General features: G+C 45.1%; 1 protein-coding gene across 2 annotated transcripts in view; it reads right to left on the minus strand.

Moving 5' to 3' along the window:
• The window catches only part of Suds3 (SDS3 homolog, SIN3A corepressor complex component), a 34,469-nt gene extending 22,611 nt beyond the window's left edge, over nt 1-11,858 (minus strand). Inside the window, exons 1-6 of one of the 2 annotated variants that reach the window (XM_074061097.1) lie at nt 11,528-11,858; nt 9,681-9,750; nt 7,034-7,089; nt 5,633-5,704; nt 2,363-2,382; nt 684-840 (exon numbers count right to left, since the gene is read on the minus strand). In XM_074061097.1, the coding sequence (XP_073917198.1) occupies nt 684-840; nt 2,363-2,382; nt 5,633-5,704; nt 7,034-7,089; nt 9,681-9,750; nt 11,528-11,669 (517 nt within the window). In that variant the 5' untranslated portion in view covers nt 11,670-11,858. The remainder of the gene's footprint in view (nt 1-683; nt 841-2,362; nt 2,383-5,632; nt 5,705-7,033; nt 7,090-9,680; nt 9,751-11,527) is intronic. The other variant, XM_020185566.2, reaches the window with a different exon arrangement.
• Between the last annotated feature and the right edge of the window lie 2,390 nt (nt 11,859-14,248).

A 14,248-nucleotide genomic window follows, 5' to 3' on the forward strand; every position in this document is an offset into this window, starting at 1 on the left:
TGCAGATGGCAACAGAAGAGACAGCGCACATTGCTTCTCCCCAAAACGTCCCTACAACCTGCTGAGCTCCCATGTGTAAGTCACAGAAGGAAACCTGGAAGGCAAGGGAAGGATTGGCTCCGAGCCTTGTGCAACCTCACTACCTCTACAGGAGAACAGTTAAGTTGGGCTACCTTACTGGAATGGCATCAGTACTTTCTGAAATGTTCACCATGCAGCCTGGAAAAAAGAGATCTAACAACACAGAAGATATAGCCAAAGCCACTGTTTTCTCATCAAGGTCAGAAGATAGTGCCTTTTCTGTAACTAAGGCAGGCTGGATAAAACAGAGCAAGATTCCCATCACCACAGATGGACTTGGATAAGTGATTTAGGAATACAACCAAAACACAACTAGCGGCAAACCCAGGAATCAAAAACCACAAGCCAGAATGACTTTTATATATAGCTCCTAATGCAATATTTCTAGCCAGAATCCTGTGACACAGGGTATGACCAGCCAGCTTGATAGTGGGGGAAACAGGGAAGTTAAGCAGCTTGAACAAGGCCATATAGCCAAGGCTAAGTGGAGTTGAAAGGCTGATGAGACATCAAAGCCCACTCTCCATCACTACCCTCCACTCTGGAAATAGGAGACAGGAGTGATGGTGCCCACCAGGGCCGTGCCTCATGGGGCTTCATACCTCCAGTCAGTTCCATTGTTAGCTTTTCATTTTCAATCATTTTCTTCTTTTCTTCTAGCTCAGCAATCAGGTTCTCTTTTAGCTCGACCTTCTTGTCTTCAAATTCTTTCACTGCTGCCTTCTTCTCTTTAATGTAATTTCTTTCCACTTGTTCAGTCTGAGCAAAAGAGAAACATAGGCTAGGAGTACATGGCCCAGGCAACCAGGGCTCCAGGTCAAAATCCAACTCTGTTCTCAACAGCAAAGAAAATACCTTTACTGGAAACACAAGGCATAATTTCACTCATACACTTGAGGCAGCAGGGTCCTAGGAGCAGGTTTCCCAATGAGGGCCCCAAATTCAGCCACAGGACTGCTGCTCACCTTGGGGCACTGCACTTCCTACTCAGAGATTTCTTCTCTTCAGTTTAGACCTTGTGGCTTTAATGTTACAAGAGAACAGAAGTCTCTCAAAGATGTAAATAAATAATCTCTCTGAAGGACATGATTTCAAGGGAAAATAGCACATTCCAGATGAAATTTCTGGATTCAAAATTAATTGCAGGATACTGAGGCCAAGCAATGTGAGTTATTGTTTTTGATAAAATAAACTATCTGTAGTTGACAAAAAGCAACCACAGATCATTCACTATGTGCCTGAAACTGAAGTGCTCAAACATAAAATAAAGTACAAAACTAAAATAAAGAACTGAATCAGACACAGTGGCTCTCATCTGTAATCCCAGCTACTTAGGAGGCGGAAATTAGGAACACTGTAGTTCTAAGCCAATCCAGGCAAAAAGTTAGTGAGACACCCGTCCTAACAAATAAACCAGGGTGGTGGTATGTACCTGTAATCCAAGCTATGCATAGGTAGGAAGACTGCAGCCAAGCAAAAATTGGGAGACCCTAACTGAAAAATAGCAAAAGCAAAAAGGGCAGAGTGTGTGGCTCAAGTGGCAGAGCACCAGCTCAGCAAGTACAAGGCCCTGAGTTCAAACTCCAGTACCACCAAAAAAAAGCAAGCACTTTTAAATCTCCCCACTGTACCAAATGATAAACGTGGGCAGGGGCTTGTGGTGGGGATCGTGTGACCCTCTAGGCTGTGAGTCTGTGCACTGAACTGAGTCTAGTTCTAAAATAGCTTCTAATAATATGACTCTGATAAACCATGACCTTCTCATAAAGCACCTCTCCCATCCACCAGCCACCTAGAGAGAAGCTTGTCACTAGAAACTCAGGCCCTCATCTCATACCACAGCACTGAGCCAGACATAGAAGCAGCACTGAGCTGTCTGTGGAATGAAAAGAAGCACTGAAACTCATCTTTCTTACTGGCCTAGGATTTCAGTTGTAAAATGGATTTACTGAGCCGATTCAGGGACTAGGCTGCCTAGAGGACCAATATCAAATGATTAGGTTTCTATAATTCAGAGAGACTTCCAAACAGCTTTACTGTGAGATGAAAGCTGACAAAAAAGTGGTGGTGAGGAACCCTAATCCCTGTGATAAGCAGAGGCTTTCCAACAACAAATGTAGATGGAATGTCTGAACTGAGACCAACCATCCCTTGATCAGAGAGAACGGTCATAAAGTCTCCAGACCATCAACATGGTAACAGAAAGAAAGGCCACCAGATGGAGAGACCAAGATTCCTGTCTCATATGAGCCTACAAACCCAGAAGACCCCAGGTACTTACTTCCAGCTGGAGGAACAGTTCTGAAAGAGAGAAAAAGGTGCAGTTAGACTCTCCATGTGTGTCACCTTCCTAGACAGGGACATCAAGACTTATTTAGACGTGTAATTGCTTTCTGAAAACACATCACACAAAGCCAATGTTTTCATCAGTGAAGTGTTGGAGAACATGCAGTGGAAGGATGCAAGAAGTATCTGTGTTGGGCTCAAATTTGGCCCTGAACACAATCAGCTCTGGCAATTTTGCCTGAGGGCAAAACCAAGGTGAGGAATCCACACCAACAGTCCCAAAGACCACAGATGGCCCAGGAAGAAAATGCAACTACTCTACCTGCAGAGCTTCCAAAGCTGTGTGACAAGGAAGGATGCTCCCAGAAAAACCAGAAGACAGCTCCTGGGCCTCCTGGGACTTCGCTCTCAGGCCACCAGGCTTTGTTCAGCTGGAACCTCTGCCAACAACACCCTCAAGCCTCTGATCCACTACAGCCCTGCATTACAAGCCCTCGCTCACCAAGTTTCTCTCAGCCATGAAAAGGACCAATACAGCAGTGCTCAACAGCTTCATTAGCACCTACCGTGGACAATTACAAATTGTTTACCAACCCCAGTACCTCCAAAAAAAAATTTTGTGTACTGAGCAATCCCCCACAGGAAGATTTCAAATCTCTCCAAACAACCAGTACTTGAAACACAATAGGTCTGTAGATCTGGTCTTTCTGGGTGACAGTGAGCCTGCCACATGTGGTCCACAAAGACTGCTGATAGACCAGTGACTCCAGGGTGCTGCCTGCAGCTCACCATGGTCTCCTCTGCAAACCTGTTATGTCCTACAGACCCAGTCCCCAGAACAAAAGTGCAGCTATACACTCCACAGAGCTTTCACAACTCCAGAAACCCCCAAGTTAAGAGCCCAGATGTTGCTGGGCAGTGGTGGCTCACATCTGTAGTTCCAGTTACTTGGGAGGCTGCGACCAGGAGGATCAAGATTCAAGGCCAGCATGGACAAATAGTTCAGAAGACCCCCCATCTCCAAAATTAACCAGAGTACAAATGGACTCGAAGTGTAGCTCAAGCAGTAGAGCACCTGCTTTGCAAGTGCAAAGCCCTGAGTTCAAAACCCAACCCCACAAAAAAAAAAAGAAAAGAAAAAAAAAACAACCCAGATGGCAACAAGCTGTTAGACGGAACACACTGAAGACAGGGCCGAGCACTCACCATTTTCTTTTTTTATGTATGGCAGGTTATTTTGGAGATAGGGTCTTGCTTTCTGCCCAGGCTGGCCTAGACCCAAATCCTATTTTACACTTTCCACTGCAGCTGGGATGGCAGACACACATCACCAAGCCTAACTTTTCTTCTCAACTTTTTGCCTAGGCTGAACTTGAACTGCAATCCTCCCAATCTCAACCTCCCCAAGTAACTAGGGTTACAGGCATGAGCCACTGGCAACCAGCTTCCCTATTTTCCAACCCCCAGAAGACCTGGAAATACCTGGGCAAAGGCACCCAAGTACATCTAGCCCAACATGCTGACACCTATGGCTGCTCCAGACCATGAGAACCATGACCAGCCAGCCACCTGAAACCCTGCAATACCCAAGAAATCAGACCTGCACCAACCAGTCAAATAACAACTAGCACTTAGAACAGGTGGCTGTTGTCTCAGTAAAAGCAACCAGACACCAGCCACAGTGAAAGCGGGTAGATTATCTGTTTGGAATGTGCTTTTTAAAGTAAGTCTTCACTGATTTTGGAGTGCTTCTGCATCTTCACGGGATGGGGGGGGGTGCTTAAAGTGTATGATACAACATATGTGGACACAAGAATAAGAATTAAGAAAAACTCAGTACTTGCCCTGCTGTTCAAGCTTAAGACAAGTGGTTCATGTCAATTTTCTTTCCTTATTTATATCTTAACCCAACTCCTGAGGAATCACTATTCCCCTCTACAGATGGGAAAACTGAGGCTCTGAGACTTAAAAGCACAGCCCCAAAGCAGTAGAGGCAGGAAATGAACCTAGCACCATCTCCTTCAACTATGTCCTCTCTCTGACTCACTAAAGAGGAAGACCAAGAAGAGAACTAAGATTTTTAAAGATGCCTCAAAAAGATGCCTTGGGAGCTCAGAGCAAAGTGGGAAGCAGTGGACAGGCAGGATGTGGATAAGCAAAGGACTAATGTGCTTTCCCAGGCCCTCACACCTTGCAGTCCTTTTCACTTGTGTCCACTAGACAGCTTGTCCCTAGGTGGAGAGGACAGGTTTCCACTGACAGAAAGCTGGGCAGGGCCTGGATCAGAAAAACGTGAGCAGCGGCACCCACATGTTGTTTTCAAATCCAACACTACTTCCATCATGACAGGAACAAGCCCCCTGCTGGCACTTAAAATGCTGCCTGATGAGCTTTAAAATTTAACACCTACAAAAGACTCCTGAGTTGTGACGTTTTATTTTCCTGACTCTATATTTAGCTCATTATGTTCTTTAACTTGACACGTGTGGAGAGTTTACTAAAGTCAAGAACAATATGTTTCTAACTTCACATTGCTCATGGTGCTTACTTGTAGCAGATGCTTACCAAATATGCAGAATGAATACATTTACTGCATGCAAAAGACCAAAAATATGCTTCTTTTCTCTACATACTTGTAATACAATACTTGGGGAAGCTGGGCACTGGTGGTTCACTTCTGTAATCCTAGGCAGAGATGAGAATGACTGCGGATCAAGGCCATTACAGGCAAATAGTTCGCAAGACTCTGTCTCATAAAAACCCATCACTGTGCTAGGCTCGTTGACCTAGTGGTATAATCCTCAATTTGTACAACAAAACCCATCACAAAAAAGGGGTGGCAGAGTGGCTCAAGTGTAGAGCACCTGCCTAGCAAGTATGAGGCCTTTGAGTCTAAACCCCAGTGCCACCAAAATAAAGAAGAAAAAAAAAAAAAAAACTTGGAGAAATAACAAGAAAATACCCCTCCTCTCAGAGCATAGAATTCCAGAAGAATCTAACTTAAGACAGGTGTAAAACAACCTACAATCCTCCTCTGAGTCAGTACCTCCAACTGTTCAATAAGCCATTGAGACATGAGAAGGTACATGGGCCGCTAGGAGAACAACCCAACTGAGAGAGGACACCACTGATGCCCTTGACTACCAGGGAAAGAAAATGACGCAATTTTACATGACTGCAGAAACAGCTCTTAGTGTCACGTACATGGATGATCAGTGAAAGGGGCAAACGTGCAGGTGGTGCATCTGTGACTTAAGAGCCTTACCTGCATTTCGGATCCTCTCTTTGTATTGCTGATCCAACTTTTTCATTCTCTTCTGATATTCCTGTAATGTACCTGACATTTAAAAAAGAGAAATTATTTTGAAGATTTATCTACTCTACATTTTGTTTCCTAAACTTCATTCTAGCATGAATAATGACGATTATAGTAACACCACGGTAAAATAAAAGCCTAGGAAAGCCACACCTGAGCAGAGTTAACTGAATTCTGGCTCTTGGCCAATGCACACAACAGACATCACCTGGGGTCTAGGTGGAGTGCACCCCATCCCAGGGGACCAAGACTATTGAGTGAGAGTGAGTGGAAGTATATAGACACCCTAAATGCATGACCACTTCTGCTACAGCGTTCCTGGAGAAAGGTCATTCTCCTTCAGTAAGGTCTAGGTCAAGGCTGTGCAGCACAACTTTCTGCAAAGGTAAAATATTCTACATTTGCATGGTCCAATATGGTAGCTATTAAACCTATGTGGCTATGTGAAGAACTAGATAACTAATTTGATTTAACTAAATATAAATAGGTATGAGGCTAGTGACAATACCAGATGGCTGGGATATAGATTCTGAAATCTCTGCTCATTGCTCTTTTTTTTTTTTTAGAAACCAATGAGTCGGCAGAGGCTGGGAGAGCAACAATCAACTGCCCCGTACCTGGGCTAGTCACTGCTCTTCTTAAAGCAGCTAATTATGAGGGCCCAATTTGTGGGGGAAGCATTCCCTGATCAGCGTTTGTCCCCAGGCTAGTTGAAAGGCACAGATCACTCCCTAGCTAACAGTACTGACACTGACACTTTCACTGCCAAGGGACTTGACTCCACAACATGAAATTGAAGAACTAATGGGAGTAGCTGATCACCCCCAGGTTCTCACACCAGGTCTAGCACTGTGCTGGATGCACTCCTTCTTATCGTCTCCATCTTGTTGATTAGGCAAGAGAAGCTGACATGCCCTAAGTCACATTACTGGAAAGCAGTGAAAGGGGCTGCAAACCCATCACAGAATTGGGAGCCCAGGCCTTTAATCCCCATGCTGCACTGCCTTTAGCAGCCCAGAACACCTGGCAAGACACAATCACTTGTAACTTACCAAGCAAACAGAGAAAGCACAGTGGGAACACTCCATAGCACATGGACACTTGGTGTACAGAGAAAACAGTCACTATTCTTTGCCAACAATGTTCCTCCTAAAGTTAACTAGTTTTAGGCACAATGGTTTTCAATGCATACTTTCTAGCAGGCCTCAAATGAGAGGTCACTTGAATAACATGCTACATATTGAACACAAAAACAATTTCCAATCACTCCCACAGTGCTAAGTAAAGCACACAGGTGTCACAGGTTTATCCCAGGAAAGACTTTTAGAAAGGAAGGAATCGCATACCAACCTTCCTGCAGTTGTTGTAGCTGCCTCTTGAGAGAAGCCAGTTTGTCCTGGTACATCCTATAAAAAAGAAAAACCACACTAAAAGACAAAGCATCAGTCCTCAGTTCCAAAGTACCCTACAAACAGGCATTACCCAAGTTGTTATGAAAATGCTCTTCAAGGGAGAGAGGAAAGTCTGGTTTATAAGGTTCCAGCTAAAGAATGAGAAGGGATAGGGTCCCAAATTCTTGAATCCTAATTTTGAAGATTCAGCTATGAATCGGTCTAAAATGTATAAATATGAAGACAGCAGATTTTAAGAAATATCAATGATAAGCAATTAAACAAGAACATACAAAGAGATATGGGTACTGGTGGCTCACGCCTGTAATCCTAGCTTCTCAGTAGACAGAGATCAGGAGGACCACGGTTCAAAGCCCGCCCAGGCAAATAGTTCTTAAGACCCTATCTTGAAAATACCAACACAAAAAAGGGCTGTTGGTAGAGCGCCTGCCTAGCAAGCATGAGGCCCTGGGTTCAAACTCCAGTATGGCCAAAAGAAAAAAGGAACAAAGAAAAACAAAGTCTGATGCTATTTCTTTTGGACTTAGAAGTGTAAGTATCATGTAGAAATGGCATTAAATGTAACTTATCACCTCTACAATTGTGTCATAAATTTAAAGGAGTGACATTATGCCCTCAGCATGTTTTCTATATAGACAGCACAGCTGTGTAAGCATTAAGTCAACAGATCTTCATGGCATTTTTAAAACCACTACTCTTTCAGAATCAGAAAAATAATAGTAATTCAGGACTGGAGGCGTGGCTCAAGCAGTAGAGCACCTGCTCTGGCAAGTGCAAAGCCCTGAGTTCAAGCTCTGGTCACACACACACACACACACACACACACACACAAAAGAATGGTAATTCAGGAACAAAATTTAAAAGGAGGAATTTATTTGCAGCCCCAGCTGGGTAAGAACACACAGCATACACTAAGCAAAAGAACATGGTGTGTTATTTTTTTGCCTCCCCCCTCCAATGGATTAGAGATAATTACACACTCCAGCAAGTTTGTTTGAATGGTGGATTCCAAACATAAATCACATTTTTGCTTCTACCTGAAAAACACCCCTAATTTCTCCATGATAACAGGATTTGGAACCTGAAAGAACACTGTCCAACATATAACAGACAAAGCACCCTTTCAATTACTCAAATGAAGCCTATAAATATAATCCGCTCTCTGGAGGTGGAGGAATGGGTAGAGAGAATCTGAATCCCACAGGACGGCTGCCTCGAAGGGCATATTCTGATGACTCCTCTTGCCTTGAACTAAATGCCTCGAGTTATATAAGGCATTCCGCTTTAAATGTTAAAGGGGCACATTCAATCAAAAGATTGTCCCTAAAAATGATGCTTAAATATAGCAAGTACAGGAGAGGGAGCCGATGCCTACACCCGGCACGAGAAGTCAGTACTTGGAACCCAGGACATTGCATTTTCCACCATGTCGACAGTGCCAGCCAACACCTGTGACTGAGTATGGTTTTGAAAGGGAATACTGGAAGATTGAAAAAGGAAACAAAAAACAATCAGATTCACTGAGATCGTATACAGGGAAAACAGTAAATATGTGACAATATATCTCAGACCGGTCAAGGTCAATTAGTAAAAAACTAGCAGAGAATAAAAACCTAGCAGAGTTTCAGGGATGAAACTGAGAGGGGTCGCATGAATTATTGATGTAACACTTTATTTTTCACTGGCCAGACTTAGCTGAATTACCCCTTTGGGTTTCAAAGCTTGAAAGGATGAAAGAATCCAGAGGATGGCCACAAACATTTGCGAATAGGACCTAGACAGGTATCATCTAGTTTAAAAGAAAAGTCAAAATCAAAATCTTCAATAAATGTATCTTATGCTGTGGGTGTATAATGGGAGGCGGGGTGGGGGGGCACATGCCTGTGGTTCCAGCTAACGGGAGGCTATGGCAGGAGGACTGTTTGAACCCAGGAGTTCAAGACCAGCCTGAGCAACACTGTAAAACTCTGCCATTTAAAAAAAAAAAAAAGTGGGTGGGGTTTGCTCTCTGAGCACATGTCTGAGGCTGTCTAAAGACAAGGAGAAGGCTTGGGTGAAGACATGGGTGTGGACTGGGACAGAGCAGTGGGCAGGAGTCAGCAGCCTGTGCTCCAATTCCAGCTTCCCAAGCACCTAGTGCACTGGCTAGCATGGAGCTGGCACTCAAGTGGATCAGAAGACACCATTACCCTCTCCAAGCACCAGTTTTCACAACTTAAAAAATAAAATGAGCTGGAAAAGTGGCTCAAATGGTAGAGCACCTGCCTAGCAAGCGTGAGGCCTCAAGTTTAAAACCCAGTACCACTGAGGAGGAGGTGGTAAAGGCTCTCTTCTGGTATACGACCTTACTTTCTATGATCACTTCCATTAAGACTCTTTCTTAAAAAAAAGGAAAAAAACACACTCTGTTTTGCCTATCCTCAAGGACCCTCTAACAGGAAACCTGATTAAACATGACTAATTTGAAAAAGAGAAATTAAACATATATGAGGATTTTGCAAGTACCAAGGTCAAGCCATACAGGTCACTAAAAAGATTTTGTATCAATTCTACATTCCAGAAAAGAGAAACAAAATCACACTCACTGTTCCTTCATTTCCACATAATCTTCTTCATCGTGCTTTGCCAGATCCGTCTCACTTGCATCCTCAGTGTCTAAGTAAAATGAGGGAAGCAGGGTTAAGATCATAATTCATAGAGTTAACATGACCTGACACAGTCTAAGTACTTAATAAACTTCTATCAAACGACCTTCTACTCAACGAAGGCCTGCATGAAGACACCAGTGAAAAACATTAAAATACAGTTGATGCAGAAAAGAAAATGTCATCTCCAACTTACACAGCCAGATGTATGCAAAGAGCTTGACTGTATCTGATGTGCAGCCAGAGAACAAGCAGTAACGGTCAAGGCTACCACTCTGCAGGAACAACAACACGGGCAGTCCGAGAGAGATGTGGGCCTTAAGACTGGATGCTGCAGGCAGTCAAGCCCATCTCACTGCTCAAAAAAACCTAGGGTGCGTATTCCTCCTGATGGATGCTTGGTTAGAACCCTTCACACATCTTACATGAAATACATACAATAAAAAAGGAAAATCGCTTAAAACAAAGTGAATCCTAATAACTGAAATATTTTCAAAGTTACAAGTAAAAGAAGAGGCAAGATGATTAAAAAAAAAACTGTTTCAAAACATTTTAAACACTGTCCTTAAGCAGATCACTGAAGTGTACTAATTTCAACATCGCCTGTACTTGAAGAAAAAAATTTTGGATTCACCACTCCCCCTCGTGGGCACTGAAAGCAATGCAAGTGTTTCACATTCAAAACCTCTTGGGTGTTTTCAAAGGTACTTAAATGTTCCTTCCACTTTGCATCCTGCACACACATCCTTTTGAAAGGCTGTTGCAGATCAAATTCTCTACAAACTCTTCTCCCCTCCTTCAGTGGAAGGGACTGTCACTGAGGTCCTTTCTTGACACTTGGAAGACAAGTAACAATCATTCCTCCTTGCAGACAGCTGGCCTAGCTTTTGCTTTGTGCTGGGATATTCCACCCAGATATTGGTATTTCCTCTTTCTTCTCCCTGGCTCTTTCACACTTTTTCACCTTTCTTTACCTCCATCTAGCTCCTTCCTCAATCCCTTCAAAACTGTGTTACTCGCCCTTGCCAAAGGGTAAATAAAGCCCATTTTGAAAACCAAAGATAAGGACAGGAGCAAGAGACAGAAACACCACATCTAGGCACCATTGAACAGGTCCCTCCCTCCCCCTGGCCTCTTTCCCCTGTGGTGAAAACATTTACTGAGTACTTGACCCAGGTATCTCATTTAATTCTCACGCCTTTCCAGGAAGTAACACTTACAAACGGCTCCACTGCGGCTAGGTAAAGTGAGGCTGAGAAGCTACTATGTCTAAAGTTATAAGGCTGGGTTCAAGTGACAAGAGTCAAATTTATTCGTAGACCTGGCTGATTCTAGGTCCTGTTCTTTGAACAACAACCCACTCCCCGCCCCGTAGCGTAGACTTAAGTATTTCGGGAGAAGGGCAACTTGGGAACTAGCAAATTAAGGTGGGCTTTTTAAAACAATGCCGCTCAGTGCACTCAGTGCGTGACTTTCCCAATGCAACCAGCGAAGACTCGAGGTTCAACCTTAGGCGGTTGCGGGAGGGGGGCGGGTGTGGGGGGGTGCGGTCTTAAAGAGACCTACAGCTCTGACCACCTCTAACCCCTTCTGCCCAATAAGTGCAGGGCACGGCGGAGCTTGGGATTTCCCCCACTTCCCCAGCTGGAATTGGGGTGACGACCGTAAGCCCGCCTCCTCTCCGTTGCCCCCATCCCCACCCCATCCCCGAAGAGGCCCCGCCCCTCTCCCGTCCCTCGGCGGTCCCACCCCGCCCCCGGCCGTCCGACGGGCCGGAGCAGACGCACCTTCGTCCGACTCGCGGCCCCGACAGCTGCGCTCGTCGTCCTCGGCGCTTTCCAGCTCCTCGTCCTCCTCCGGGTAGTACTCCGGAGCCGGCGGCGCTCCAGCTGGGGCTGGCGCCGGAGCCAGCAGCCCCGCGGCACTCATGTCGCCTCCCACCACAGCTGGACTTGCTTCCCGGAGACCACGTCCACTTAAGCTGGGGCCTGGACGTCGGCCTCGCAGCGCCTGCGGCAGCCCCCAACTGGAGGTGCGGGAGCCGGGGCGACCCCTTCCTCTTCGGCGCCGAGCTCCGCCCCCCGCGCCCGCGCTCGGCAACGGGGGCCTCGCGCTGCCGGCGACTTCCGGGTCGCGAGCTGCCCGACGACGGCCTGACCCCGCCATCCTTGAGGAGCTGGATAAGACCCCGGGTGCCCCTTTCTCCGGAACCACAGTCCCTTCATCGCCATCTTAAAATCCTCAACAGGTTCTGGGGGAGGGGCGGAGGCAGGGGTCTCTGGAGTTAGGCAAATCCACGGGCAGCCCTAGCCACCGCCAGGACCCTGAAGCTCTACGGAGACTTCCGGAATCAGCCGCCAGGCGGCGCCCGGAACCAGAACTAAAGCGGGGATCCTAAGCGACCTGAGGGGCAGAGGGTCTGCAACGCCCTTGGCAGGTGGAGGCGCTCTGTCATTTAAACAGGTGAACGCCATGAACCGGCCTTTAGTGGGTCAGGAAACCACAGCTGGAGCGTGCTTGATCACCCAGGAAAAACGGAGCCTGGCTCCTCCCCTGACCACTTGAATAAAGAGAAGGTGCTGCTGTTCCATCCTTGGGACCGCAGAACGTTATTTCCCAGCTCTGGAATGCCTCGTGTCGGGGAGGCTTACCGGATCAGCGGTCTCTCGATTTACAAGGCTGTCCTTTGCCTCAAAAGAAAGAAAGAAAGAAAAATGGTAGCATCCAGTCGGCTTGCGTTAGGTTCCCAGACCCAAGCTTTCCACGGATGTCTCATAGACGTCCTCAAATACTTATTTTTTTAAAAAGTGCTTTTGCCTAATTCAGTAGCTTCCTAAACGACTCTCAGCTGAGCAAAAGGGGCCTTTGCCTAACAGGAGGTAATTCTAAAATTCAAAAAACAACAGCGCTGAACCAGGCACCTGCACGCCTGTAATCCTAGCTACTTGAGCGGCTGAGATCGGATCAGGAGCACAGTTCGAGGCCAGCCCTGCGGAATTAGTTCATGGGACCTTAACTCCGAAATAACCAGAGTAAAATGGATTGGAAGTGTGGCTCAAGTGGAAGAGCACCTGCTTTTGCAAGGGCGAAGCCCTGAGTTCAAACCCCAGCCACACCAAAAAAAAGAAAAAGGAATTAAGGGAGAGGACCTAGCGGTGCATAATGATTTGTTCAAAGTAACCACACTCTATGATGCACCCGAGTCTTCAATAAATGAATAACAAGTTATAAAACCGAACACAGATGTTGAAAGCCAGGGTGGAACTTAACACAGTATTGTGACTCAGACTTTTAGTGATCAAATTTATCTCTGAGTTGGCCTCCACAGAGCCTTTATTTTTAAGACATGTTGTATTTACTACCTTGTTTTAATTAAATTTTTGGCTCTCTTTGTCAGGGATATTTCTTCCCAACAAAACGTGAGAATTTCCAGAATGGTACATTGGGATGGCTTTCCAGGACTTGAGCCATCTGAGGGGTCCTCAGCGCTCACTGCAGGTCCGCTGGGTATATTTAAAGCAGGATTTCAGAACTGTCTCTTGTCCAAGGGATGAAGTCACTTTCTTTTTCTGTGGTATTGGATCACATCTAAATTATTTGTAATCAGCTACTTTGAGCAACTTGTTCCTATCAGCGGCAATATTCGTAAAGCAGAAAACATAAGCAACATTTTCCAAATCAGAGTTCATTGACATAATGAGGTTTTTTACAGAGTTGATTTCATTTCTAAATAGTTTCAAGAATTTGGGTTTCTTTTTTATATCTTGCTTATGTTTTATGTCTAGCTGTAGCTTCTTGATTGCAAACAGCATCTGTTAATGGTCATGCATTTCTTATTTCTATGTAATGCGGAGATAGAATTAAACACTTGCATGGTGACAATTTACTGCATTTTTCCTATCCAGATTGTGTAACTGGTAGGATGAGCTGTTAACTAATAATGCTCTTTAGTGGGGAAAAAACTCTCAAGACTTTAGTCTAACTCAACTATTATAGTTATTTAGTATGATTTTTTCTTTTTTTGCAGAGTGGGGTTTGAACTCAGGGTCTACACCTTGAGCCACACCCCCAGCCCTTTTTTATGACAAATTTTTCAAGATAGGGTCTCTTGAAGCATTTGCCTTGGCTGGCCTCGAACCTCCATCCTCGAGCCTCCTGATCTCTGCCTCCTCAGTAGCTAGGATTACAGATGTGAGCCCCCAGCACCTGGCTTTAATGTGGTTTTATAATCTATTAGGCCAGTAATAAACAAGTCTCTCAAAACCAAGTTTTACCATCTTGCAATCTTGCTCTGCATCCCTCCCAAAAATGGTTCTCAGCCACACTGCTCAGTAGACATTTATTGCAGACCTGGACTTAAACCCCAAGCCCTGCCAGCTCTGGTTTCTTGTCCCTACAAGCACTCTTTGCTTTTCCTAACATCCAAACTTAAATTTTAGGGGGAGCATCATAAATGAAACGGGTATTTTTGTGTGTTTGCTTTTTGGTTTTTTTTTTGGTGGTACTGG

The sequence above is a fragment of the Castor canadensis genome, chromosome 18 (assembly GCF_047511655.1).
Source record: "Castor canadensis chromosome 18, mCasCan1.hap1v2, whole genome shotgun sequence".
In the NCBI taxonomy this organism is placed as follows: Eukaryota; Metazoa; Chordata; class Mammalia; order Rodentia; family Castoridae; genus Castor; species Castor canadensis.